Source organism: Leucoraja erinacea, chromosome 25 (genome assembly GCF_028641065.1).
Source record: "Leucoraja erinacea ecotype New England chromosome 25, Leri_hhj_1, whole genome shotgun sequence".
NCBI lineage: Eukaryota > Metazoa > Chordata > Chondrichthyes > Rajiformes > Rajidae > Leucoraja > Leucoraja erinaceus.
Genome location: NC_073401.1, coordinates 24221160 through 24247171, shown reverse-complemented (window position 1 = coordinate 24247171; position 26012 = coordinate 24221160). Strand labels below are relative to the sequence as shown.

Here is a 26012-nt window from a genome sequence, read left to right as displayed (position 1 = left end):
TCTTACCTCTTGTGTTACAACCTCTATCTGTGTACTATAAGGTACTGTATTATTTGACAGTCATTTGCGGATTGCTGGTTGCTGGTCAGCGCTAACTCGAAGGGCCTGTTTCCACGCTGTATCCCTGAATTCTAAAGTCTGAAAACTCAGCAAGTCAGGGCAGCATCAACGGAGAAAGAGAGTTAATGTTACGTGTCAATGGCCATTCATCAGCAGCAGATACCTAGTAATTAGATCGATGGCAAGGCTGAGATAGAACATTGTATCGTAACCGATATTCCTTTCTACTGGAGAGTAATCCTAGTGAGGTGGGGTTTTCATGTCTACTCCGACATGGGCATCGGACGGTGGTTTCTGAGACATGTTAAGAAAGGGTGTCGAGAAGCGTTATATTGGATGCTTGGGAAGACAACTAGATTACGCTCACTGTAATCTAATCAGGAAGGAACTGCAGATGCTGGTTTAAATCAAAGGTAGACACAAAGTGCTGGAGTAACTCAGCGGAACAGGCAGCATCTCTGGAGAGAAGGAATGGGTGGCATTTTGGGTCGAGACCCTTCTTCAGACTGAAGATAACACTCACTAACTAACTCAGGACTCTATGCACGATTAACTCATGCCCATTGCTTCTGGTGCAGGAGAGATGCCAACTTTGTGCTGTCTGTTTTGCATTATTTATTACTGTTTGCATTAATAATTTGCATTATTATTACTGTTTGCGGCCTGTACACGTTTATTGAATCATTAGTTGCACGCCACTGCCTTGCGATCAAAGTTAGAGTTGGTTATCGGTGAATAAGGGTTGGGCTTTACTGCTATTGCTCTCAGAATTGCAGTTTGTGGCTCGTTGGATGAAAAGGGTTCGTCGAGTTTGCCTCTCCCTCTTCCTTGTCCTCCTGCTAATGCTCCCCCTTCTCCAAATGCACGTCAGTCGCCATTCCCAAATCTGAGTTGAGTTGAGTTTAGTTTATCGTCATGTATACTGAGTTACAATGAAGAGCTTTTGCTGCGTGCTAACCAGTCAGCGGAAAGTCAGTCTTCTCTCCAGAGATTGCTCCAGCATTTTGTGTCTATCAGCGAAAAGACTATCCAGGATTAAAATCGAGCCATCCACGGTATACAGATATGTGATGAAGGGAAATAAGTGCAAGACAAAGCTTAGTAAAGTCTGATCAAAGATAGTCCGAGGGTCTCCAATGATGTAGATAGTAGTCCAGCACTGCTCTCTAATCAATGGTAGGATGGTTACCAGACTGATTCCTGGGATGTCAGGACTGTCTTATGAAGAAAGACTGGATAGACTTGGTTTGTACTCTCTAGAATTTAGGAGATTGAGAGGGGATCTTATAGAAACTTACAAAATTCTTAAGGGGTTGGACAGGCTAGATGCAGGAAGATTGTTCCCGATGTTGGGGAAGTCCAGGACAAGGGGTCACAGCTTAAGGATAAGGGGGAAATCCTTTAAAACCGAGATGAGAATAACTTTTTTCACACAGAGAGTGGTGAATCTCTGGAACTCTCTGCCACAGAGGGTAGTTGAGGCCAGTTCATTGGCTATATTTAAGAGGGAGTTAGATGTGGCCCTTCTGGCTAAGGGGATCAGGGGGTATGGAGAGAAGGCAGGTACGGGATACTGAGTTGGATGATCAGCCATGATCATATTGAATGGCGGTGCAGGCTCGAAGGGCCGAATGGCCTACTCCTGCACCTAATTTCTATGTTTCTATGTTTCTATGGTTACGTTGCCTGATAACAGATGGGTAGAATCTGTCCCTGAGTCTGGAGGTGTGCGTTTTCACACCTCTATACCTTTTGCCCGATGGGAGAGGGGAGAAGAGGGAGTGGCCAGGATGCAACTCGACCTTGATTATGCTGCTGGCCAGAGTGTAAATGGAGTCAATCTGAAGAAGGGTTTCGGCCCGAAACATTGCCTATTTCCATCGTTCCATAGACGCTGCCGCACCTGCTGAGTTTCTCCAGCACTTTGGTCTACCGTCAATGGAAGGGAGGTTGGTTTGCGTAATGGCCTGGGCTGCGTCCACAACTCTCTGCGATTTCTTGCGGTCTTGGATGGAGCTGTTCCCAAACCATGCTGTGATGCATCGCGATACAATGCTTTCCACGGCGCATGTGTAGAAGTTGGCGAGAGTTGTTGGGGACATGCCCAACTTCCTAAGCCTTCGAAAAAGGCAGAGGAGTTGGTGTTCTTACTTGGCCATTGCTTCAATCTGGTGGCAAGACCAGAGGGCTGCGGGCGGTGGTGGATGATGAATCTTGCTGTTTGTTCTGTCAGTATCGCAGAGTTCCTGCAGGCAGCTCTCGGCCAGTGGACATGTAGTTTCAGCGGAATGCTCTAACACCTTTCTTGTGATAGCAGGTGCTTGTGCATCATTTGCTGCCCACACCTCCTCAGGTAGGAATATGCAGGAAGGAACTGCAGATACCGGTTTAAACTGAAGATGGACACAAAAAGCTGAAGTAATTCTGCGGGACGTCACCCGTCCCTTCTCTCCAGAAATGCTACCTGTCCCACTGAGTCCCACCAAGCCCAGTCTGACCAGCGGTCCCTGCACTATCCTACACACACACACACACCAAATTAACGATTGACAATTTTACCAACCCAATTCACCAGCAAACCTGTACGTCTGTGGAGTGTGCGATGACACCGAAGAGCTCGGGGGAAACCCACAGTGTCACGGCGAGAACGTGCAAACTCCGTACGGACAGCACCTGCGGTCAGGATTGAACACGGGTCTCTGGCACTGTGAGGCAGCAAATCTACCATCGCGCCACCGTGCCGCCCTTTTACTTTACTTTGGAGATGCAGCGTGGAAACAGGCCCTTCGTCCCACCGAGTCCGTGCCGACCAGCGATCACACCGTACAGTAGCACTATTGTACACACAGGGGACTATTCACAATATACAGAGGACAGTACAAACTCCATACAGACAGCATCCAAGGTCAGGATCGAACCAGTGTCTCTGGCGCTGGGAGGCAGTAACTCCACCGCTGCGCACTCATTTCTGGTGGCAATTTGTTTGTGCAGAAACCTTGACTGAGGCCAAAGTCTTTAACACCTGGCACACCTCCTGCAGACTCCAGCAACTTTCAATGTAGTAGAAAGCATCAGACACTTACAATTACATTATCAGCCGGTGCGAATCAATCAGCAACTAACTTGAAAATGATTGATGCCCCCTTTAAGTTGTGACACTCGAGGCTGTGAGCAGAATATTGTTCCCCCTGTTGCTGAATTTATCTTTGATTGCCCAAGGTTAAATGAGGTGCTAGCTCAAGTCAAGAGTGTTTTATTGTCATATGTACCAGATACCAAATTTTCACCAGATTAGAGGGGGGGGGGGACCACCAGTTGCTGGTAAATTGGTAGTGGACGTAGATGATTTGATCATGTCTTGCCTCTTGACATGTACTTTGTTGCAGGAGTTATTCATAAGTTGCTTGTTTGTCCCGAGTTACAGTGGATTTCTCGACAACACTTTGGATTTCTTTGGGATGTAAAAGTGCCATGTAAATACCAATGTTTTTTTTTAAATTATATTTTGAATCATCTATTGGATGCTCATAAAGATATATCAGTCTTGCCCCTGAAATAAATAAGCTCAAATTGCTGGGACTATGAAACTAAGAACTCTATCCCAGGGTGGGAATGCCCAACACTAGAGGGTGTAGTGGGTAAGTGAGAGGGGGTCAGTCTAATGGGTCTGTGTGGGACAGGTGTTTCACACAGAGAGTCGCTGGAACATTGCCTGGGGAGGTGGTGGAGGCAGACACGATAGTGGCGTTTAAGAGGCTTTTAGAGAGGTTCAGGAATGGAGCAAGGAATAGAGGGAAGATACAAAATGCTGGAGAAACTCAGCGGGTGAGGCAGCATCTATGGAGAGAAGGAATAGGTGACGTTTTGGGTCGAGACCCTTCTTCGGACTGATGTCAGGGGTAGGACAAGGGGTAAGGGGGAGTAAGCGGAGACAGTGGGACTAGTGGGAGAACTGGGAAGGGGGAGAGAGAGAGAGAGAGAGAGAGAGCAAGGGCTACCTGAAATTAGAGAAGTCAATGTTAATACTGCTGGGGTATAACCTACCCAAGCAAATAAACAAGGAATAGAGGGATATGGATCATGTGCAGGCATATAAGATCAGTTCCACCTAGCATCATGTTCGGCACAAACATTGTGGGCAGAAGGGCCCGTTCCTGTGTTTTATATTTAGTTGTAGAAACACAGCACAGAAACAGGCCCTTCGGCCCATCGGGTCGGCACTGACCAGTGACCCCCGCATACTAGCACCACCCGACACACACTGGGGACAATTTACATTTATACCCTACCCAAGCCAATTAACCTACCAACCCGCACGTGTTTGGGGCGTGGGACGAAACTGATGGTCTCGGGGAACACGCACGCGGTCACGGGGAGAACGTGCAAAACCGACAGCGCCCGTGGTCAGGATCGAACCCGGGTCTTTGGCGCTGTGAGGCAGCAACTCTACCGCTGTGCCGCCCTGTACTGTACTGTTCTACGTTCAACGTTAGGAAATGTTTGGTGCAAGGAAACAGACAAAGTTAATCTTCTTCTTCCTCGTGTCCGGTCACGTCTTTCCGGTCGGTCAGTGACGGTGGTTGCAGAATTGTCTACGTCAGTCAGTCACTGTGGTCCAGCTTCTGACGTCAGCATCGCCCGGTTTGCGCCACTTGCACCGGAGGCTTCTGCTTGCTTCCCACATGGTTAATGGTAGAAGGAAAATAATTAACTTTAATCCTAATTGTTTAGATATGTCAAAAGGACAAGGTTGTATTGTGACCTTGTAAACTGGACCCTTCACTATGCAACTGTGTTCAAGACTTCCTGATAAGTATTAAGTCACACAGAGAGATTATATCATCTTTAATCCATCTGTTGTTGTATTGAAGGCCAGTTCACTGCTCAGGTGATTGCTCTTCCCATGGATGCCTGTCCTGAGGGTTTGTTCCATTGCACCCTCCCACTCAGCTGAGTATTTGATAGTTACCTATGAAAGTGGACATTAAATCTGCCAAATTATCAGCACTCACCTTGCAGTCACCATCTTCCTCCAAAATAATGACATTAATTAATTAAACATGTCCGTCTGGTTGTGTATCATTCAACACGGGCCAGTGAGATGAATTGGCAGTTCATGTTCATTAGGAGCAGAATTAGGCCATTCGGCCCATCGAGTCTACTCCGCCATTCAATCATGGCTGATCTACCTTTCCCTCCCAATCCCCATTCTCCACCCAGGACCGTAAGAAATTACAGCGAATTGTGGACGCAGCCCAGCCCATCACTCAAACCACCCTCCCTTCCATTGACTCCATTTATACCTCACGCTGCCTCGGCAAGGCCAGCAACATAATCGATGCGAGTCACACCCCGGCCACTCCCTCTTCTCCCCTCTCCCATCGGGCATAAGGTATAGAAGTGTGAAAACGCACAGCTCCAGATTCAGGGACAGTTTCTTCCCAGCTGTTATCAGGCAACTGAATCATCCCACCACAACTCCTGAACTACTATCTACCTCTTTGATATCCCTCAGACTACCCTTGGCCTGACTTTGCTGGCTTTACCTTTCACTAAACGTTATTCCCTTATCATGTATCGATACTGTAAATGGATTGATTGTACTTACGTATTACCTTTCTGCTGACCGACAACCACGCAACAAAAAGCTTTTCACTGTGACAATAAACTAAGTTGAAGCTGATTCTCCTGCCTTCTCCCCATAACCTCTGACACCTTACTAATCAAGAACCTAGCTCTTCCTGCTTTAAAAATACCACATGGAAGGACTGTAGACTATGGAAGAGTTTGCCACCACGGAGTTTAACTGCCATGTGCCAAAAGGGGCCCACTCACATAATGCTCCTCAATGGAACAATATGTTACAACATCTGCTTCATTGAGCACTGCTCACTGTCAATGTATAGGAAAGGTTTAGAGGTGTTTGGGCCTAGTGCAGGTTAATGGAACTAACGTAATAATTCAACAGTTAAACGGTGCTTTATTTTTTCACATGTGCGACTGCACAGTGAAATTATTTTTGGATTAATTACTCGTGTGGACTCCGCCATGTTTTTGGTGCCGTTATTCAAAGTCCAATGTCTGGTCGGCCTGATGTACTGGAGCAGTTCTCATGAACTAACATCGCTCTCCTCGCCTCGCCCGGCCATCTTTCTGTTTGAGGCATCTTGGTCGGCATGGACAAGTTGGGCTGAAGGACCTGTTTCATGCTGCCTGAATCTGTGATCAGACCTTCTGCAGCCTCACGGGTACTTGGATTGCTTGTACTACTGTAAGTCGCCATCATTCACATCCTGAGATAGACACAAAATGCTGGAGTAACTCAGCAGGACAGGCAGCATCTCTGGAGAGAAGGAACGGGTGATGTTTCGGGTCGAGATCCTTCTTCAGTCCGGAGAAGGGTCTCGACCCGAAACGTCACCCATTCCTTCTCTCTAGAGATGCTGCCTGTCCCACTGAGATACTCCAGCATTTTGTGTCTATCTTCAGTTTAAACCAGCATCTGTAGTTCCTTCCTACACAGATCATTCTCTTCCTTTTAGCCTGTGCATTGTTCCAGGCCACTGCCAGTGATCCTGCCAATGCTTTGCTCTCTGCATTCGGTGAGGGAGTTGCTGAGGGAGTGTGAATACGGTTGCCAACTGCCCCGTATTAGCCGGGACATCCCGTATAGTGGGCAAAATTCATTTATCTCATACGGGACCGCACTTGTCCCGTATTTGACTGCTGCTACTCGGGTCGAGGGGACTGTCGGGTTGGAGCGCAGAGTCTGGCCCCACCTCACCCGTCCCGGCGTAGTGCAGCCCATGGAGTGCAGCAGCAGCGCCTCGCCTGTGGCCCCGTCAATCGGCACCCAGCCAGCTGCCCGACCTTCGGACCGACACCACCACCTCATGGCCGATCATCGGTTCATGAGTTGGACGGGGCACCGGACTATGCGCATGACTGAACACAAAGCCCAGTCGGCGGGCTATCTGAGGAGCTTTGGCCCCGGCTGCATGACGTCAGGCGCAAAGTCTGGCGCCAGGGCCAACTCATCATTCACCCAGCCACGGCCCAGTCGGTCAACAAATTGCCGTTTGGAATTTGTCCCTTATTTTGACCGTTTGTCCCTTATTTAGAAGTGAATTAAGTTGGCAACCCTAAGTGTGAATGGGAGATACACTGCAAAGGGAATGGCAGAGGATAGACATAGACATAGACATAGAAAATAGGTGCAGGAGGAGACCATTCAGCCCTTTGAACCAGCACCGCCATTCATTGTGATCATGGCTGATCGTCCCCTATCAATAACCCATGCCTGCCTTCTCCCCATATCCCTTGACTCCACTAGCCCCTAGAGCTCTATCTCTCTCTCTCTCTCTTAAATCCAGGGTTGTTAGCCCTGTGTTCAACCTCCAACCTGGAGGACCAGTGGATCGCTCTTTGTTTGGCCTCTACCCTTTGACCTGTCCAGCATGGGAGACCCTAACAGGAGACGAATCTCCCGCTGGCGTAGCTCTAGGGGTCGCTGAGACACACAAGCTCCCGACCACGACAAGGTTGCAACCTAACGGGGGAGAAACTAAACAAAACCAAAATTATATGAATTCCCTGGCCGTGAGTAACACTGGCCATCACAGGGTTGCCTTGGAGCTTGTCTCTGAAGTATTTGGTTTGGGAGTGGGTTTGTTTGTAACATTACACTCCAAAACTAACTGTGTTTCTCATCAATCTGTTCCACAACAGTTACAGCACAATGTGGAAACTTACCCCAGTTTTCTCGAGTAGGGGCATTTTACACTTAGAACCGATCCAATTAACTTACAAACCTGTACGTCTTTGGAGTGTGGGAGGAAACCGGAGATCCTGGAGAAAAACTACGCAGGTCACGTGGGGAACGTACAAACTCCATGCAGACAGCACGTCAGGATCGAACCCGGCTCTCTGGCGCTGTAAGGAAGCAACTCTACCGCTGCACCACCGTGCCAACTGTGCCACCGAGTTACTCCAGCATTTTGTGTCTTTCCTATGTTATGTAGGGTGTTCTAATAGCAATGTGGTCGACAATGCGGCAATTTGAGATCATATTAACTCATTATCGTTCAGCGACCAAATCTGTCTTACCGAATGTCAACTCTAATTCCAGTATTGACTATGTTTGTGAATGATAATGCTTTATCCACTTACAGTTCCATCTGAAGGTTCTTCTGCTGTTGATTGTTGTCACGGGAATGGGAGGAACATTTCAGCATGGACTCAATATGTCTCTCATTAACGCACCATCTATTGTGAGTAGCCCCGTACCTTTATATGAGTGGGAGCAAGAAAATGATATTAATGGCATTGGCATTAACTTGTTGGTGAAGTGGCCTTAGATTCAGGTCTAATCCTCCCTTTATTGTCAAACCCATTAGATTAAGGGATGACTTGCTTGTTCGGAGTGGAAAGATGAGAATAGATCAGGTAGAACAGAGTCTCTTGCCCAGAGTGGGGGAATCAGGAGCCAGTTGACATAGATTTAAGGTGAGGGGGGGGAGAGATTTAACAGGAACTTGTGGGGTACCCTTTTTACACAAAGGGTGGTGGGTGTATGGAACGAGCTGCCAGAGGAGGTAGTTGAGGGTGGGACTATCCCATCGTTTAAGAAACAGTTAATCAGGTACATGGATAGGACAGGTTTAGAGGGATGTGGACCAAGGCGGGACTAGTGTTGGCCGGTGTGAGCAAGTTGGGCCGAGGAGGTAGTTGAGGGTGGGACTATCCCATCGTTTAAGAAACAATTAGACAGGTACATGGATAGGACAGGTTAGAGAGATATGGACCAAGGTGGGACTAGTCTTGGTCGGTGTGGGCAAGTTGGGCCGAAAGGCCTGTTTCCACACTGTATCTATCACTCTATGATTCTATATATTTTTTATTCCAAATAAAGTATATTTTGATTTAACCTGTTCAGTGCCACCCCTGAGTATACTCATTTTGGTTTAGTTTTGGCTAAGTCAAGTCGTCCTTGCTCTACAAAATACTCGGCACAGGGTGACCAATAGTGAAAAAAAAAGTTGCCAGTGAACGGGTAAAAAAAGAAAAACCGACATTGATTTTTCATAATCAATCCTTTCCAATTCCAGTACATTAAGTATTTTATCAACGAGACTTGGCTGGAGCGTCATGGGACAGCGATGGAAGGGCAGGCAATAAAGGTGCTGTGGACGGTCATTGTATCTGTCTACCCAGTCGGAGCTGTGTTTGGAGCGTTGATCGCTGGACACCTGGCTGTTAGATACGGAAGGTAAGATCAGAGGCGATCAGGCTTTGCAACCATTGCTTGCTGTTACCAGCGGTAGAGCTGCTGCCTTACAGCGCCAGGGACCCGGGTTCGACAGGTGCTGCCTGCACATTCGCCCCGTGACCTGCGTGGGTTTTATCCGAGATCTTCGGTTTCCATTCACACTCGGAAGGCGTACAGGTTTGCAGGTTAATTGGCTTGGTGTAAATGGAAAATTGTCCCTAGTGTGTGTTGGATAGTGTTAGTGTGCGGGAATCGCTGGTTGTCGCAGACTCGGTGGGCTGAAGGGCCTGTTTCCGAGCTGTATCTCTAAACTAAACTAAACAAAACATCCCACCCATTGCAAAGACGCCATCATTACCATCCCACCCATTCTTCTTCTTGCGTACGGCGTGCACAGCCTAAAGTTGGTGGACAACTTGTTCTATTTGGATCTTATTTGATTGTGCACGCCGGGTTGATTGCATTCGTCGAAACAGGGCGGACCACGAGAAGTTTGCAATCTCCCGCCCCATCCTCCCCGTTGCAAAGACGCCACCATTAACCACCCACCCAGTGTGAGAACACCACTCTGACATTGCACCCAACATGAGGTTACCAGCGGACCCAGTGCAGGGTCTCCACCTGCAGCATCCCACCGAGAGCACTCACTCCCTCTCCCCGACTCTCAGTCTGAAGAAGGGTCTCGACTCAAAACGTCACCCACTCCTTCTCCCCAGAGTTGTTGCCTGTCCCTGCTGGGTTACTGCAGCATTTAGTGTCTATCTTTGGTGTAAGCCAGCATCTGCAGTACCTTCCTACACGTGGCATCTTACTGTTAGAGATTAGCTGCTGAGCCGATTCTACCATCATTATGATCCTTTCACTCAGTAGTAGAGCCCTTCTTCCAACAACACAGGACTGGACTATCATTTTCTCATCTGCAGTTATATTTCCTTTCTGCTGCTTGTTCAAAGCAGATGTGACCAACGGCAGTTCAACTCGTTTCTATTGACGTCTGCCGAGGTGGTATTAGAGTCACAGACTGATACAGTGTGGAAACAGGCCCTTCGGCCCAACCTGCCCACACATGCCAACATGTCCCAGCTACGCTAGTCCCACCTGCCCGCGTTTGGTCCATATCCCTCCAAACCTGTCCTATCCAGAATGACATTATGGTACATTGTGATGGGAGGTGACACTGTGGTCAATGTGAGGGGGGGGGGGGGGGGGGGGGGGGTGCGATGTAGTCAGTCTGCTGAATGGACCCTTTCAAAATCCAATGCATTGCCTTGCAGGAAGAACTGCCTGGTATTCAACAATCTTGTGGCAATAGTGGCAGCTTTAATAGTGGTTTTCAGCAGGATGGCCAGGTCTTTTGAGATGATCCTGGTGGCCAGGTTCCTGTATGGAGTCAATGCAGGTACTGGCCACATTACATTCACTTTGCATGACTTTGAATCATGCTATTTCTAATGCAAACGTTAATGTGTGTAGAGTCGTGGAGTGATACAGTGTGGAAACAAGACCCTTCGGCCCAACTTGCCCACACCGGACAACATGTCCCAGCTACACTAGTCCCACCTGCCCACGTTTGGCCCACATCCCTCCAAACCTGTCCTATCCACGTACCTGTTTCATAAATGTTGGGATAGTCGCAGCCTCAACTACCTCCTCTGGCAAGTCACCAAAAATGCTGGAGAAACTCAGCGGGTGCAGCAGCATCTATGGGGTGAAGGAGATAGGCAACGCTTCGGGCCGAAACCGGGAAGGGGTTGATGGGCTGAATGGCCTAATTATACCTTTCATTTATGACCTTATGACTTCAAGGCCACTTACTTTCCAGTGTCGCTTATTTTCCTGTGTCTACATTCCTGACCATCGCAACTCTCCATTCAGGTTAGGCCTCTGCTACAGGCAGTCACAGCTCTAACACTCCTGCAACTGGCCGCCAGTACTGATGCCAGGTTCAATTCAACAAGCCGACAAGACAAGTGTTTTATTTCCAAAGATAGACACAAAATGCTGGAGTAACTCAACAGGTCGGGCAGCATCCCTGGAGAAAATGGACAGGTGACGTCTCGGGCCGAGTCCCTACTTCAGCTTGAAAATGGGTTGGTGACGTCTCGGGTCAAGATCCTTCTTCAGACTGGAGGAGGGTCCCGACCCTAAACGTTGCCTATCCATTTTCTCCAGAGATGCTGCCAGACCCGCTGAGTTACTCCAGCACTTTGTGCCTATTTGTGGTGTAAACCAGCACCTGAAGTTCATTTTTAATGTATGTTTTATTTCCTCTCCACCTGAAGGAAATGGCATGAACATTCATTGCATGTACCTCATGGAATGTTCGCCAAAGAAGTTACGAGGGCTTGTGACCATCACCACGGCGATATTCATATCCCTGGGTAAATGCTTAGGACAGATTGTTGGACTCAGGTCAGTCTCTTTGTGTTGCTTCAGTACCTTCAGCTGCGTGGGATTACATTGCCATCCACAGTGTGGGTGGGAGCAAAGTTCATTCGCAAACTAAGGGGCTTCTGGAAGTTTCTGCCTCACAGCGCCAGGGACCTGGGTTCCATCCTGACCTTGGGTGCTTGTCTGCGTGGAGTGTGCACGTTTTCTCTGTGACCAGATGGGTTTCCTCCTGGTGCTTCAGGCTTCCGCCCACATTACAAAGATGTGCGGGTTTGTAGGTTGAGTGGGCGCTGTGCTTTGCCGCTAATCTGTAGCGAGTGGATGAGAAAGTGGGATAGCATAGAGTCAGTGTGATCAGATGGCCGACCTGGACTCGGTGGGCCGAAGGGTCTGTTTCCATGCTGTATCTCTAAGCATAAAAACATAGAGACATAGAAAATAGGTGCAGCAGGAGTAGGCCATTCGGCCCTTCACCGCCATTCAATATGATCATGGCTGATCATCCAACTCAGTATCCCGTACCTGCCTTCTCTCCATACCCCCTGATACATTTAGCCACAAGGGCCACATCTAACTCACTCTTAAATATAGCCAATGAACTGGCCTCAACTACCATCTGTGGCAGAGAATTCCAGAGATTCACCATTCTGTGTGAAAAATGTTTTTCTCTTCTCGGTCCTAAAAGATTTCCCCCCTATCCTTAAACTGTGACCCCTTGTCCTGGACTTCCCCAACATCGGGAACAATCTTCCTGGATCTAAACTAAACAGTGATACATCAAAATGGTGGTTGAGAGCAATGCGTGAATTCCTGGGCATTTAACGCCGGTTACTCCAGCGCTTTGTGTCCAGTTTTGTAAACCAGCGCTTGCAGTTACTTGTCATCCCCAGACACCGATGTTTTTTTTTTGTCAGAATACTGTCCCAACTTGTCTATTTTCCCTCCCTACTCCCCGGGGTTGGTGGCTCCTTTGCCCTCAGGAGAAGGTCAGATCCATGCCCCATGCCCAGTAACAAGGCATTCAGTGCCAGGCTCATGGGGAGCCAGTGAAAGGTGAAAGGTACCATCTTCCCGGTTAGTGGGATCATCTCCAGCCTTCTCCCTCAGTGATCTGACTCCATCCTGCCTGGCACAGTTGCTTAGTTTAGTTTATTATCATGTGTACTGAGGTACAGTGAAAAGCATTTTGTTGCGTGCTAACCAGTCAGCGGAGAGACAACACAAGATGGCAATCGAGCCGTCCACAGTGTACAGATACATGATGAAGGGAATAACATGAATAACGTTTTGTGCAAGAGAAAGCCAATAAAGTCCAATCCAAGGTAGTCTAAGGGTCTCCAATGAGGTAGATGCCAGCTCAGGACACCTCTCTAGTTGTGGTTGTTGTCTCCTTAATAACACTTGACCCAGCAGTCACACAGCAGCTGAAGAATTTAGTCTCAGCTTCTAATGCAGCACAGGTTTGAAGCCACTCTGCATGTGTATGTTGAGACAAAGTTCAGAGCTCACAACGTCACCTCAGTAAGCCGACCTTCCTAAATACAAGGACGGCTGAGATGCTGCCGTGCCAAGGAGGCGGTGGTCAGTGGAGCATAAATCCTCTGACCCTGACTGGGGATGACAGACTTTGGACTTTAGAGATACAGGTACAGGTAACAGGCCCTTCGGCCCACCGAGTCCGTGCTGACCAGCGATCACACTGGCACTAACACCTACACATTAGGGATAATTTACAATTTGCTGATGCCACGTAACGTTCAAGGCTGCACATCTTTGGGGTGTGGGAGGAAACCGAAGCACCCGGAAAAAAAACACCGAGTCACACAGTGAGAGCATGCAAGCTCCGTACAGACAGCACCCGTGTCAGGATCGCACCCGGGGCTCTGGCAATGTACGGTGGGGGGGGGTTGATCGGCGCGGACTCGGTGGGCCAAAGGGCCTGTTTCCAAGCTGCAACTCTGAAGTCTAAATTCTCAAAGTCTAAAGAAATGGGTGCCTGGGGGCAGCACTCAGTAAGTACTGTCACAGCTTAACGTTTCATGTCTTTGCCAATGTTGGTTTCACTTGTACAAGAAAATCTTCTGTGGATAGAAATGTCTGCAAAAAAAATCAACTATTCGAGTGGTTAAATATACCTCAACCTTGTGTTGTTTGCTCTGTTTGTTTCTCCAGGGAGATTTTAGGCAGTGAAAGTGTGTGGCCTTTCTTGATGGCCTTCAATGCCATACCTGCCTTTATACAGCTCGTCATCCTGCCCTGGTTTCCAGAGAGCCCCAGATACCTCCTGATTGACAAAGGAAACAGGGATTTGTGCACAAATGGCAAGTGACAACAATTGATCTCCGGAACCATACTTGTAAAGTCCATTACTCTACCTATCAACGGCTAAATGATTCTACCATTCAGCATTACAGTTGAATTTGTGGTAGTCGGTGGCAAGCAGGGTGAAGTAACATTGCATTGATTGAGATTCAGTGTTTCAGGCTGCTGTGAGATTCTAGCGTCACGGTGGTACAGCGGTACAGTTGCTGGCTCACAGCGCCAGAGACCCAGGTTCGATCCTGACCACGGGTGCTGTCTGTACGGAGTTTGTATGCTCTCTCAGTGACTTGCGTGGGGTTTTTTTTTTCCGGATGCTCCGGTGTCCTCCCACACTCCAAAGACGTACAGGTTTGTAGGTTAATGGGCTTGGTAAAATTGTAAATTGCCCCTAGTTTGTAGGATAACGTTAGTGTGCCGGGATCGCCGGTTAGCATGGACTCAGTGGGCCGAAGGGCCTGTTTCCACGTTGTATCTCTAAACTAAACTAAAATTAAATAGTATTCAAAAGTGGCAACGTCAGCTCTGCTGTTACCTACTAGTGCAGACTGAGTATCCAATGATTTATTTGTAGGAAGATTGGCATTAGTGATTATCTTCCAAAATCAGTACCCCGTTCCTGCTTTCTCCCCATATCCCTTGATTCCATTAGTTCCAAGAGCTAAATCTAACTCTCTCTTGAAAACATTAACTGTTAGCATGCGATGGGGTTTCCAGGAACACTCGGGTACAGTGAAAAGCTTTTTTCTTGCGTGCTATCCAGTCAGTGAAAAGACCATACATGATTACAATCAAGCGGTCCACAGTGTACAGATACACGATAAAGGGAATAACGTTTAGTGCAAGATAAAGTTTGATTAACGATAGTCCGAGAGTCTTCAATGAGGTTGGTGGTAGCTCAGGACCGCTCTCTAGTTGGTGATGGGGTGTTGCCTGATAACAGCTGGGACAAAACTGTCCCTGCATCTGGAGGCGTGAGCTTTCATACTTTTGTACCTGATGGGAGAGGAGAAAGAGGGAGTGTGAAATAGGCCTTTACAATGATAGGATGAGTCGACCACAGACGCCAAAGGTAAAGAACATGTAATGTGAGTAGTTCACCATTCACCATTCTCCGTGAGAAGAAGTTTCTATGCAAGAATATATCCCTGTCTCCCTTCACACAAACCTGACACCGCAGCGGTGGATGTCATAAGGAATGGGAGTGGAATTAGGCCATTCGGCCCATCAAGTCTATTCCGCCATTCAAGCATGGATGATCTATCTCTCCCTCCCAACCCCATTCTCCTGCCTTCTCCCCATAACCTCTGACACCCGTACTAATCAAGAATCAATCAATCTCTGCCTTAAAAAATATCCACTGACTTGGCCTCCACAGCATTCTGTGGCAAAGAATTCCACAGATTCACCGCCCTCTGACTAAAGCAAATGCCTGTGTGCCGCCACGCCAGACTTACGTCCACCTTGTCTCCATTTGTTTCATCCGCAGCGCTCCAGAGACTGTGGGGCAAGCGGGATTTTACCGAGGAGCTTGAAGAGATGCAGGCGGAGCGCTCGGCGATAAGGGGAAACCGATCGCGAAGCGTGTGGGAGCTGTGCAGGGACCCCTCCGTACGAAGCCAACTCGTTATCAACATGATGATGTCGTTCTTCATACAGCTCAGTGGCATTAATGCTGTAAGAACAAAGGGGGAATCTGGCACGCTGGTGGGCGGGGGGAATTTGTGACTTTGTCAGTGCCCTTTATGGGCGACTATTTGCATACCTAAATGCAAGCAAAGAATGTCACTGTGACTTGTCCAAAGTATTCAATTCGATCAATTCAATTCAAGTATTCAGAATAGAAGGGAAAAGGATAGGTTGCACATTAGCACAGTTCCGTTTATTATTGTTTTGTTTTTGCTGTTTTTTGTTTTTCCTATCATTTGCTGTTGCAAATGATAGGAAAAGCCAAAGATGATGGTTCGTTCAATGTTTACAGCAAAAGGCATTACGGCAGAGTTTTCACTTCAAAGTATTTTATTTGTCTTTGGGTCAAGGTGTCGGGGAGTAAAAATCGTGAATATTAAGAAGGAAAAATACACGACGGGCTGCAAAATAAGTGGTAGACAGTGAGGGGAGTTTGTTGTGGAAATGAGGAACTGCAGATGTTGGTTTACAAAAAAAATGCTGGAGTTTCTCCCTGGGTCAGGCAGCATCCCTGGTGACGTTTCGAGTCGGGACCCTTCTTCAGACTGTATCCCTCTTGAGATCACTCACACCTTCCCAAGCCACCAATGGCCCCACCAGGGCCCCACCCTGCCGGAGGTTATCAGTTGCCTGCTCTGATCAGACCTGGTCTTTTCTCACCCCCAGCTCTACCCCCCACTATTCACTCCCACCCCCAACTTCCAGTCTGAAGAAGGGTCCCTGCCCGAAACGTCACCCACCCATCCTTTTTCTCCAAAGATCTCCTGGGGCATCTTTAGTTCGGCTCAGTTTAGTTTAGAGATACAGCACAGAAACAGGCCCTTCGTCCCACCGAGTCCGTGCCGACCAGCGATCCCCGCACATTAACACCACCCGCCACACACTAGGGACAATTTTTCATATATACCAAGCCAATTAACCTACAAACCTGTACGTTTTTGGAGTGTAGGAGGAGAGCGAAGATCTCGGAGAAAAATCGCGCAGGTCACGGGGAGAAGGTACAAACTCCGTACAGACAGCACCAGTAGCCTAGATCAAACCCGGGTCTCCAGCGCTGTAAGGCAGCAACTCTACTGCTGCGCCACCTTGCCACCCTCTGGAGAAAATGGATAGGCGACATTTCGGGTCGGAACCCTTCTTCAGTTGATTTACCCCAACACTTTGTGCCTATCTTTGATGCTTATCTTTGTAGTTTATCACCAGTTTCAACGAGCTGAGCTGTCTATACTTCAATGAAAGAGATGGCTTGAGAAAACAATAGGTTGCTGTTGGCCATTGAAAGGCTGGGTGGCCTGGCGCCATTAAAAGAGCAATTTCAATAAAATTGCTACATTTCCGAAATAATCTTAATATGATTTTTGTTTTCCAGATCTATTCCTATGCCTTTGAGATCTTCTATGCAGCAGGAATTCATGAGGCGACCATACCGTATGTATCCATTGGAACGGGGCTGATTGAAACACTTACATTGCTGATCTGTGTACGTACGATGCTGATCTGGATAACTGGTGATGAGGAAGGATAGAAGTAACCTCGTACGAGTTTGTAGTCTATGATTATGAGCTATAGGAGCTGGATTCAAGTATGGCACGGTGGCGCAGCGGTAGAGTTGCTGACTCACAGCGCCAGAGACCCGGGTTCCATCCTGACCTCGGTTGTTGTCTGTACAGAGTTTGTACGTTCTCCCTGTGTCCGAATGGGCTTCCTCTGGGTGCTCCGGTTTCCTCCCACATCCCAAACACAGGCTTGCAGGTTAATTGGCTTCTGTAAATTGCCGCTAGTGTGTAGGGCGTGAAACTGGGATAACATAGAACTAGTAACCATAAACTTGATGAGGTCCAACTCGTTAGTTTTTCGTTTTTGTTTTAGAAATGTAGCGTGGAAACAGGCTCTTTGGCCCACTGACTCCTTGCCGGTGGTGGTTGGTCGGCGCGGACCTTGCCCGTGATGATCCTTGCCGGTGATGGTTGGTAGGCGCGGACTTGGTGGGCCAAAGTGCCTGTTTCCACGCTGCGTCTCCAAAACTAAAACAAAATTAGTTGGACCTCGTCAGGTTTATTGTCACGTGCACTGGTACAAACAATGTGTTGAGGGCCCTGGGCATATGTTCCACATGCTTGTGTTGCCCAATACATGGTGATACTCTGACGGTACTGTCAGCATCCATTTTGTTTTTAAAATGGGCCCATTCTACCCAGCTTGAAGGTTGGGCGGCACGGTGGCGCAGCGCTAGAGTTGCTGCCTTGCAGCACCGGGGACCCAGGTTCAATCCCGACTAAGGGTGCTGACTGTACGGAGTTTGTATGTTCTCCCCGTAACCACCTGGGTTTTCTCCAGGTGCTCCGGTTTTCTCCTTCGTTCTAAAGAAGTGCAGGTTTGCAGGTTAATTGGCTTCTGTAAATTGTCCTTAGAGTGCAGTATAGAACTAGTGTACGGGCTGATCGCTGGTCGGTGTAGCCTCGGTAGGCCTAGGGGTCTGTTTCCACACTGTATCTCTAAACTAAACTAAACTAAAAACACCTTCAAAGCTCCACAAGATTAAGGAACAATTCTTTTAACACAAGCCATTTATGAACATAGAAACATTGAAAATAGGTGCAGGAGTAGGCCATTCGGCCCTTCGAGCTATCGCCATCATTCAATATGATCACGGCTAATCATCCAAAATCAGCACTGCATTCCTGCTTTCTCCCCCTATCCCTTGATTCCATTAGCCCTAAGAGCTATATCTAACTTTCTCTTGAATACATCCAGTGAATTGGCCTCCACTGCCTTCTGTGGTAGAGAATTCCAAAGATTCACAACTCTCTGGGTGAAAATGTTTTTCCTTATCTCAGTCCTAAATGGCCTTCCCCCTTATTCTTAAACTGTGACGCATGGTCCTGGACTTCCCCAACATCGAGAAAATTTTTCCTGCATCTATCCTGTCCAATCCCTTAAGAATGTTATATGTTTCTATAAGATTTCCCTCTCATCCTTCTAAATTCCAGTGAATACAAGCCCAGTCGACCCATTCGTTCATCATCAGTCAGTCCCGCTATCCCGGGAATTAACCTGGTGAACCTACGCTGCACTCCCTCAATAGCAATAAGGTCCTTCCTCGACTGAACACTGAACATCTCCCCAAGCCGTAGGACTAAGGCAACCAAAAGCAGATTCTCACTGACGCTCAGTGCTTTATTCTGTAAATCTTATTACACAGGGATTCTTCGTTGAACGAACAGGAAGAAAAACTCTTCTCTGCGGAGGATTGGGGTTCATGAGTCTGTGGACGGGACTTTTGACCATTACCTTTTCACTGCAGGTAAGCAACCTCCTGTGGGGCCCAGAGACAAGGAGACACCCATGTATAGACTGATCCCTTCAACTGGCATTCATAATTATTCACGTTTGTGAACTGTGAACTTTAATAAAAGAGCAAAAAGACAGCTCTTTTATTAAAGTAGAGAGTAGAAATAAAGATTAAATTAACATTTTATTTTATGGAGGTCATAAGGTCGTAAGGTCATAGGTGATAGGAGTAGATTTAGGCTTTTCGGCCCATCAAGTCTACTCCGCCATTCAATCATGGCTGATCTATCTCTCCCTCCTAACCCCATTCTCCTGCCTTCTCCCCATAACCTCTGACACCTGTACTAATCAAGAATCTATCTATCTCTGCCTTAAAAATATCCACTGATGGCCTAAGAGTTACATTATAGGGACTTATAAGGAGCTAAGATCGTCTTGGGTTTTGCATATTGAAGAAGGATCTAATGATTGAGTGTAGGGGGTAAACCTCAAGGCAAAAGGTGAAAAAGAGATGAGGATGGTTTGGAAATTCAAGTCCTGGACTGGTGGACTTCAATATCAGAACCAGCACCTGCCAAATATGGACTGAGAAGTGAAGAAGGGTCTCGACCCGAAATGTCACCCATTCCTTCTCTTCAGAAGCGCTGCCTGGCCCGCCGAGTTACTCCAGCTCTTTGTGTCTATCTTTGGACTGAGAACTGTCATTTGTCGGTATGTTAGTGTCTAACAAGAGGGGGTCAATCAAAAGTGAAACGGTGAGCATTCAGTTCAGTTTAGTTTATTGTCACGTGTACCGAGGTACAGCGAACAGGTTTAGTTGCGTGCTAACCATTCAGGGCCAACAAGTAATGATGAATGGTAACGGTAACTAGTGCAAGGAGCCCAGGATGTCTGTGGGTATAGAAGGTGGAATTTAAAAAAAAAAATGGGGGATAAATAGTTCATGAGTTAAGATTCAAGAGTGTTTAATTGTTATATGACCCAGACAGAACAATTAAATTCTTACTTGCAGCAGCACTACAGAATATGTAAACATAGTACACTGTAAACAATATAATAAATGAGAAAAAAGTTCAGTATTTATATATATATATATATATATATACTGAACTTTTTTCTCATTTATTATATTATATTATAAATGGCATATATATATATATATATATATATGCCATTTATTGTCACTATACATGTACAGTGAAACTGAAAGCTGCTCGTACTCAGTGCATACATACAATTTAGCACAAAAAAACAAGATAAAACAGACAATTATGCATATGTATATATATATATATATATATATATATGTGTGTGTGTATATATATGTGTGTGTGTATATATATATGTGTGTGTGTGTATATATATATATGTGTGTGTGTGTGTGTATATACATGTGTGTGTGTGTGTGTGTGTGTGTGTGTGTACACTGTGAATGCTCTTTCCTTGATTCCTATATATAAATACAGTGGCAAGTAGAATTTTGAGGGATTGAGGGGAATGTGAGGAGATTAAAATTGATTAAATTAGGTTTATTATAAAAGAGTACCCGATGATCTTTCAGTGGGCCAAAGATCAGTTTTCTTGCTATATGACTCTTTTAGGATCATAGAAATTTTAGGGGGGGGGGTGCACACTTTTCTCTGGGATCTCCAGTGTTTGGAGCGATGGGGTGAATGAGGTCGAGCAAGGGTAGGAGGGGGGTAGATGTGCCTTTTCACCCATTTGGATGCTAATCCTGTCTCCCCTCTGCAGCATCTCGTCAGCTGGATGCCCTACTGCAACCTGATCATCATCTTCGCTTATGTCCTCAGCTATGGACTTGGCCCAGGTAAGCTGGGATGGACACTGACTCTTCCTCTTCCAACCCACTCCTGAAGCACAACCTCCAATTTGCAGCGCCGAATATTGACATACATGACGGCCACGATCAAAGGCACATTGACACTTTGAGGGTAGAAATCCATTCTTAGTTGCGTAACATACGGTAGATTATGCGTTACTTATTTTACTTAAAAGTGGATCTGCTTTCAGAAGAGAAGCCTATTGTGTCAGGATCAAGAATAATTGGTGGTCTGATTAAGTTTGCAAGTTCAAGTTCCGAATTTAGAAACTTTAGTAAAAAGTTCGGCCCATCAAGTCTACTCCGCCATTCATTATTGATGGCTGATCCACCATATGGCTGATCCACCTTTCTCTCTCAATCCCATTCTCCTGCCTTCTCCCCATGACCTCTGACACCAGCACTAATCAAGAATCTATCTATCTCTGCCTTAAAAAATATCCACTGACTTGGCCTCCTTAGCCTTCTGTGGCAAAGAATTCCTCCCTCTACCTAAAGAGATTCCTCCTCATCTCCTTACTAAAAGTATGTCCTCTTATTCTGGGGCTCTGGGGCTGGTCCTAGACTCTCCCACTAGTGTAACCATCCTCTCTGCATTCACTCTATCCAAGCCTATTAAGAAAGGAGTTAGGTTCTCCCAAACCATTAACTGAATCGTTGAAAGATACAGCATGGAAACAGGGACGGCAGATGGCGCAATGGGCTAAGTGTTCGGCTGGCGACCGGAAGGTAGCCGGTTCGAATCCCGCTTGGAGTGCATACTGTCGTTGTGTCCTTGGGGCAAGACACTTCACCCACCTTTGCCTGTGTGTAAATGTAATGTAATTATGTGAAGCACTTTGGGGTCAATGCAAGTTGACTAAAAATGTGCTATATAAATAAGATTGTTATTGGGTCAACACTAGCCATCGATCACCCGTTCACACTAGCTCTATTTATCCCACTTTTTTAACTCCCTTCACACTTTTCAGAGGCCAAATAAAATCAGTAAAAAGATGGTGCAACTTATCAGTCTGATAAGTCTGCAGAAGAGCTACAGAAGGGTTTCGGCCTGAAACGTTGCCTATTTTCTTCGCTCATAGATGCTGCCTCACCCGCTGAGTTTCTCCAGCACTTTTGTCTACCGTGCAACTTAAACCATATTTACTTTCCTGTGGGGTCTCATCGAGGCTACAGAGTTGACAGAGAGAGCCCTTATCTGGAATCTGAATCCTTGGTTCAACTCGGACAGTAGCTCTACTGGCTCGGATTGGGCTGTTGAGGTTGAGGTTCAGTCCTCCAGTTGCTCTCTTCCTGCACTCTGCCGCGGTTCATGCAGAAAGAACATCCTTCCTTATTTCTCCTTTCCAAATGGAAATTTAAAAGGAGCTTTCATCAAATTGTATGATTTTATTTTTGACCGTGTCAGGCCAGCTTTTTTATCCCTTGAATCAAATTGAATGGAAAGAGACTAAAGGGAAACAGGCCCTTCGGCCCACCGAGTCCGCGCTGACCAACGCACTAGTTCCATGTTATCCCACTTTCTCATCCACTCCCTACTTATTTTACAGTGGCAAATTAACCTACAAACCAGCACGTCTTTGGGATGTGGGAGGAAACTCTTTTAGTTAGAAGAGCACTCTTTTAGAAAGGAGGTGAGGAGGAACTTCTTTGGTCAGAGGGTAGTTAATCTGTGGAACTCATTGCCACATTGGGTTGTGGAGGCCAAGTCAGTGGATATTTTTAAGGCAGAGATTGACAAGTTCTTGATCAGAACGGGTGTCAAGGGTTCAGGGGAGAAGGCAGGAAAATGGGATTATCAGGCATGAATCAGCCATGATTGAATGGCAGAGTAGACTCGATGGGCTGAATGGCCTAATTCTACTCCAATAACTTGTGAACTTGTGAACATGGCCACAGGGAGAACGTGCAAAGGCCATGCGAGACAAAAGGAGCATTTAAAAGACGGAGGTTTGTGGTGAGAAGAGAAAGATATAATGGGAAGGAGAGGGTAAATGTTTTCACTCGGAGGGTGATTGGTGTATGGGATGAGCTGCCAGGAGGTAGTTGAGGCAGGAGGTATCACCGCATTTGAAAGACAAGGATGTACAAGGATAGGAAAGGTTCTTGTGAAACCGGAGCACCCGGAGGAAACCGAGGTGGCCACAGAGAGAACGTGCAAACTCCACACAGACAGTAGCCGAGGTCAGGATCGAACCCGGGTCTCTGGCTCAGCAGGGAAGGGGCTCTCTCAGCTGCGCGACTCTGCCGTTCTATACTAATAAAAGAGAGGCTGTTTTTCCAGGGGGAGTAGCTGTCATATTACCTTCGGAAATATTCCTCCAGTCCGACCGGCCCGCTGGCTTTGTCATCAACGGCTTCCTCAACTGGTTTGGGCTCTTCCTCCTCGGCATGCTTTTCTCCTTCATGGTGGTAAGTATCCTTGTTGCCGGTCCGTGGAACAGCTGAGAACTATATACTGCATCTTCCTCCTTTGCTCTCTCTGCCCCTACTTGAGTTTGGCCTGACTGTATATAACCCTCCATGGCGTTTGATGTGGAGAGGATGTTTCCACTCGTGTGGGAGAGTCCAGGACCAGGGGAGTCCAGACCCACCCACTCACTGACTCTCCTCTCACTTCACTGACAGAGAACATTTACGAGGATGTTGCTGGGACTCGAGGGTCTGAGCTAAAGTTAGAGGATGAGCAGGCTGGGTCTCCATTCCTTGGAGCGCAGGAGGATGAGGCGATCTTAAAGAGGTGTACAAAATCACGAGAGAAATAGATCGGGTAGACAGCACAGAGTCTCTTGCCCAGAGTAGGGGAATCGAGGACCAGAGGGCATAGGTTTAAGGTGAGGGGGGGGGGGGGGGGGGGGGGGGGGATTTAATAAGAATCTGAAGGGAAACTTTGTTGGGTGAATGGATCGAGCTGCCAGAGGAGGTGGTTGAGCAGGGACTATCGCAGCGTTTAAGAAACAATAAGACAGGTACATGGATAGGACAGGTTTAGAGGGGTATGGGCCAAACGCAGGCAGGTGGGACTAGTGTAGATGGGTCATGTTGGTCGCGCTGCAAGGTGGGCTGAAGGGCCTGTTTCCCACGCTGTATCACTCAGTGACAGGTACATGGATAGGACAGGTTTAGAGGGGTATGGGCCCTCCCCAGGCAGGTGGGACCTGTGCTGCACACTGGGACATCTTAATGTGGGACAAGGTGCTGGAGAAACTCCTGTTGGCAGCATCTATGGAGCCGAAGGAACTCAGGCCACCCCCCCCCCCCCCCCCCCCCCCCCCCCTCCCAGTCTCTCCATGTGCTGCACTTGACCTTTTCTTAATTTACCTTCAATTTTCCAGCATCTGCTGTTCCTTCTTGAACCTTTTCTAATCCCACTCGGTTACTGTATATAGAAACATAGAAACATAGAAATTAGGTGCAGGAGTAGGCCATTCGGCCCTTCGAGCCTGCACCGCCATTTAATATGATCATGGCTGATCATCCAACTCAGTATCCCGTACCTGCCTTCTCTCCATACCCCCTGATCCCCTTGGCCACAAGGGCCACATCTAACTCCCTCTTAAATATAGCCAATGAACTGGCCTCAACTACCCTCTGTGGCAGAGAGTTCCAGAGATTCACCACTCTCTGTGTGAAAAAAGTTCTCCTCATCTCGGTTTTAAAGGATTTCCCCCTTATCCTTAAGCTGTGACCCCTTGTCCTGGACTTCCCCAACATCGGGAACAATCTTCCTGCATCTAGCCTGTCCAACCCCTTAAGAATTTTGTAAGTTTCTATAAGATCCCCTCTCAATCTCCTAAATTCTAGAGAGTATAAACCAAGTCTATCCAGTCTTTGTTCATAAGACAGTCCTGACATCCCAGGAATCAGTATAAGTCTCACTCACTGACCTCTCTGAGCTTCTGAGCATGGAGGGACCACCGTGACGGGGGATGGGGGAAGAACAAAAAGGAGGACCCGGCATGGGGGGGCATGTCTGGGAGTAGAGAGGGGGAGGGGGGACAGGGAGGGGTAGGAGGGGAGGGAGGGGGGGGGGGGGGAGGAGAACACAGAAAGACCCACATGGGGGACCGTCGTAAGGGGGGAGGGTCCGGGGGGGGACGAAAAAAGGTGGACCCAGAGCAAGGGGGAGGGGGAAGAATAAAGGGGGATCAGACGTGGGATACTTGGTAACTTTGTCAACGCCCTTAATGTGGCGATTATTCGCATACCTTGGTAACGAAACAACGAATCTCACCGTGACTTGTCGCCCGTGACAATAGACAATAGACAATAGGTGCAGGAGTAGGCCATTCGGCCCTTCGAGCCAGCACCGCCATTCAATGTGATCTTGGCTGATCATCCCCAATCAGTACCCCGTTCCTGCCTTCTCCCTATATCCCCTAACTCCGCTATTTTTAATAGCCCTATCTAGCTCTCTCTTGAAAGCACCTGCCTCCACCACTCCACCCTCTGAGGCAGAGAATTCCACAGACTCACCACTCTCTGTGACAAAAAATGTTTCCTCGTCTCCGTTCTAAATGGCTTACCCATTATTCTTCTACTGTGGCCCCTGGAACTGGACTCCCCCAACATCGGGAACATGTTTCCTGCCTCTAGCGTGTCCAAGCCCTTAACAACCGTAACAATCTGGACATTGAAGTGTCCATTCATTGATTGATTCATTGATTGAGCCATTGTACTGACTGACTGCCGTTGTCCCTCCCTGGTGCAGGACGGACTGGGCTACCTCTGCTTCCTGATCTTCAGTGGCGTGTGCCTGGTGCTCACCATCCTGGGTTACTTCATCGTGCTGGAGACGAGGGGGAAGACGCCGCTGGAGATTAGCGAGGAGTTCAAGAAGAGGAAGTTCTTCCAGAGGGCGACGCTCCGCGCCCCGCCCAACGGGGCCCTCCCGCAGAGCACGGTGGACATCATCATGTCCACCGCCTTCTGATCTCCAGAACCAGCGAGGGTGGACAACCTTCCCCAACTGAGCTGCAACTTGACCCCCCCCCCCCACACCGCCCACCCACACACCCCCACCGCTACAAACACAGCGAGAGTCTTCACTTTGTTAAGAACTGTATCGATCGCTTCCTCTGTTGAATGGTGGACAGCAAACCAAGGCCAACACATGGGGGAAGAGTTCTATCCACCATCTGTCCCGCCCGCGCT

At 47.7% G+C, this 26012-nt stretch overlaps 1 protein-coding gene across 1 annotated transcript; it reads left to right on the top strand.

Moving 5' to 3' along the window:
- The first annotated feature begins 7001 nt into the window (after positions 1–7001).
- On the top strand, positions 7002–25791 carry LOC129709360 (solute carrier family 2, facilitated glucose transporter member 11-like). Its single transcript, XM_055655659.1, has 11 exons — positions 7002–7070; positions 9168–9328; positions 10603–10727; positions 11611–11740; positions 13892–14040; positions 15528–15715; positions 17097–17207; positions 18930–19031; positions 20771–20846; positions 23143–23270; positions 25570–25791. The coding sequence occupies exons 1-11, from the start codon at positions 7002–7004 to the stop codon at positions 25789–25791; spliced, it is 1461 nt and encodes a 486-aa protein (XP_055511634.1).
- Positions 25792–26012: the final 221 nt, after the last annotated feature.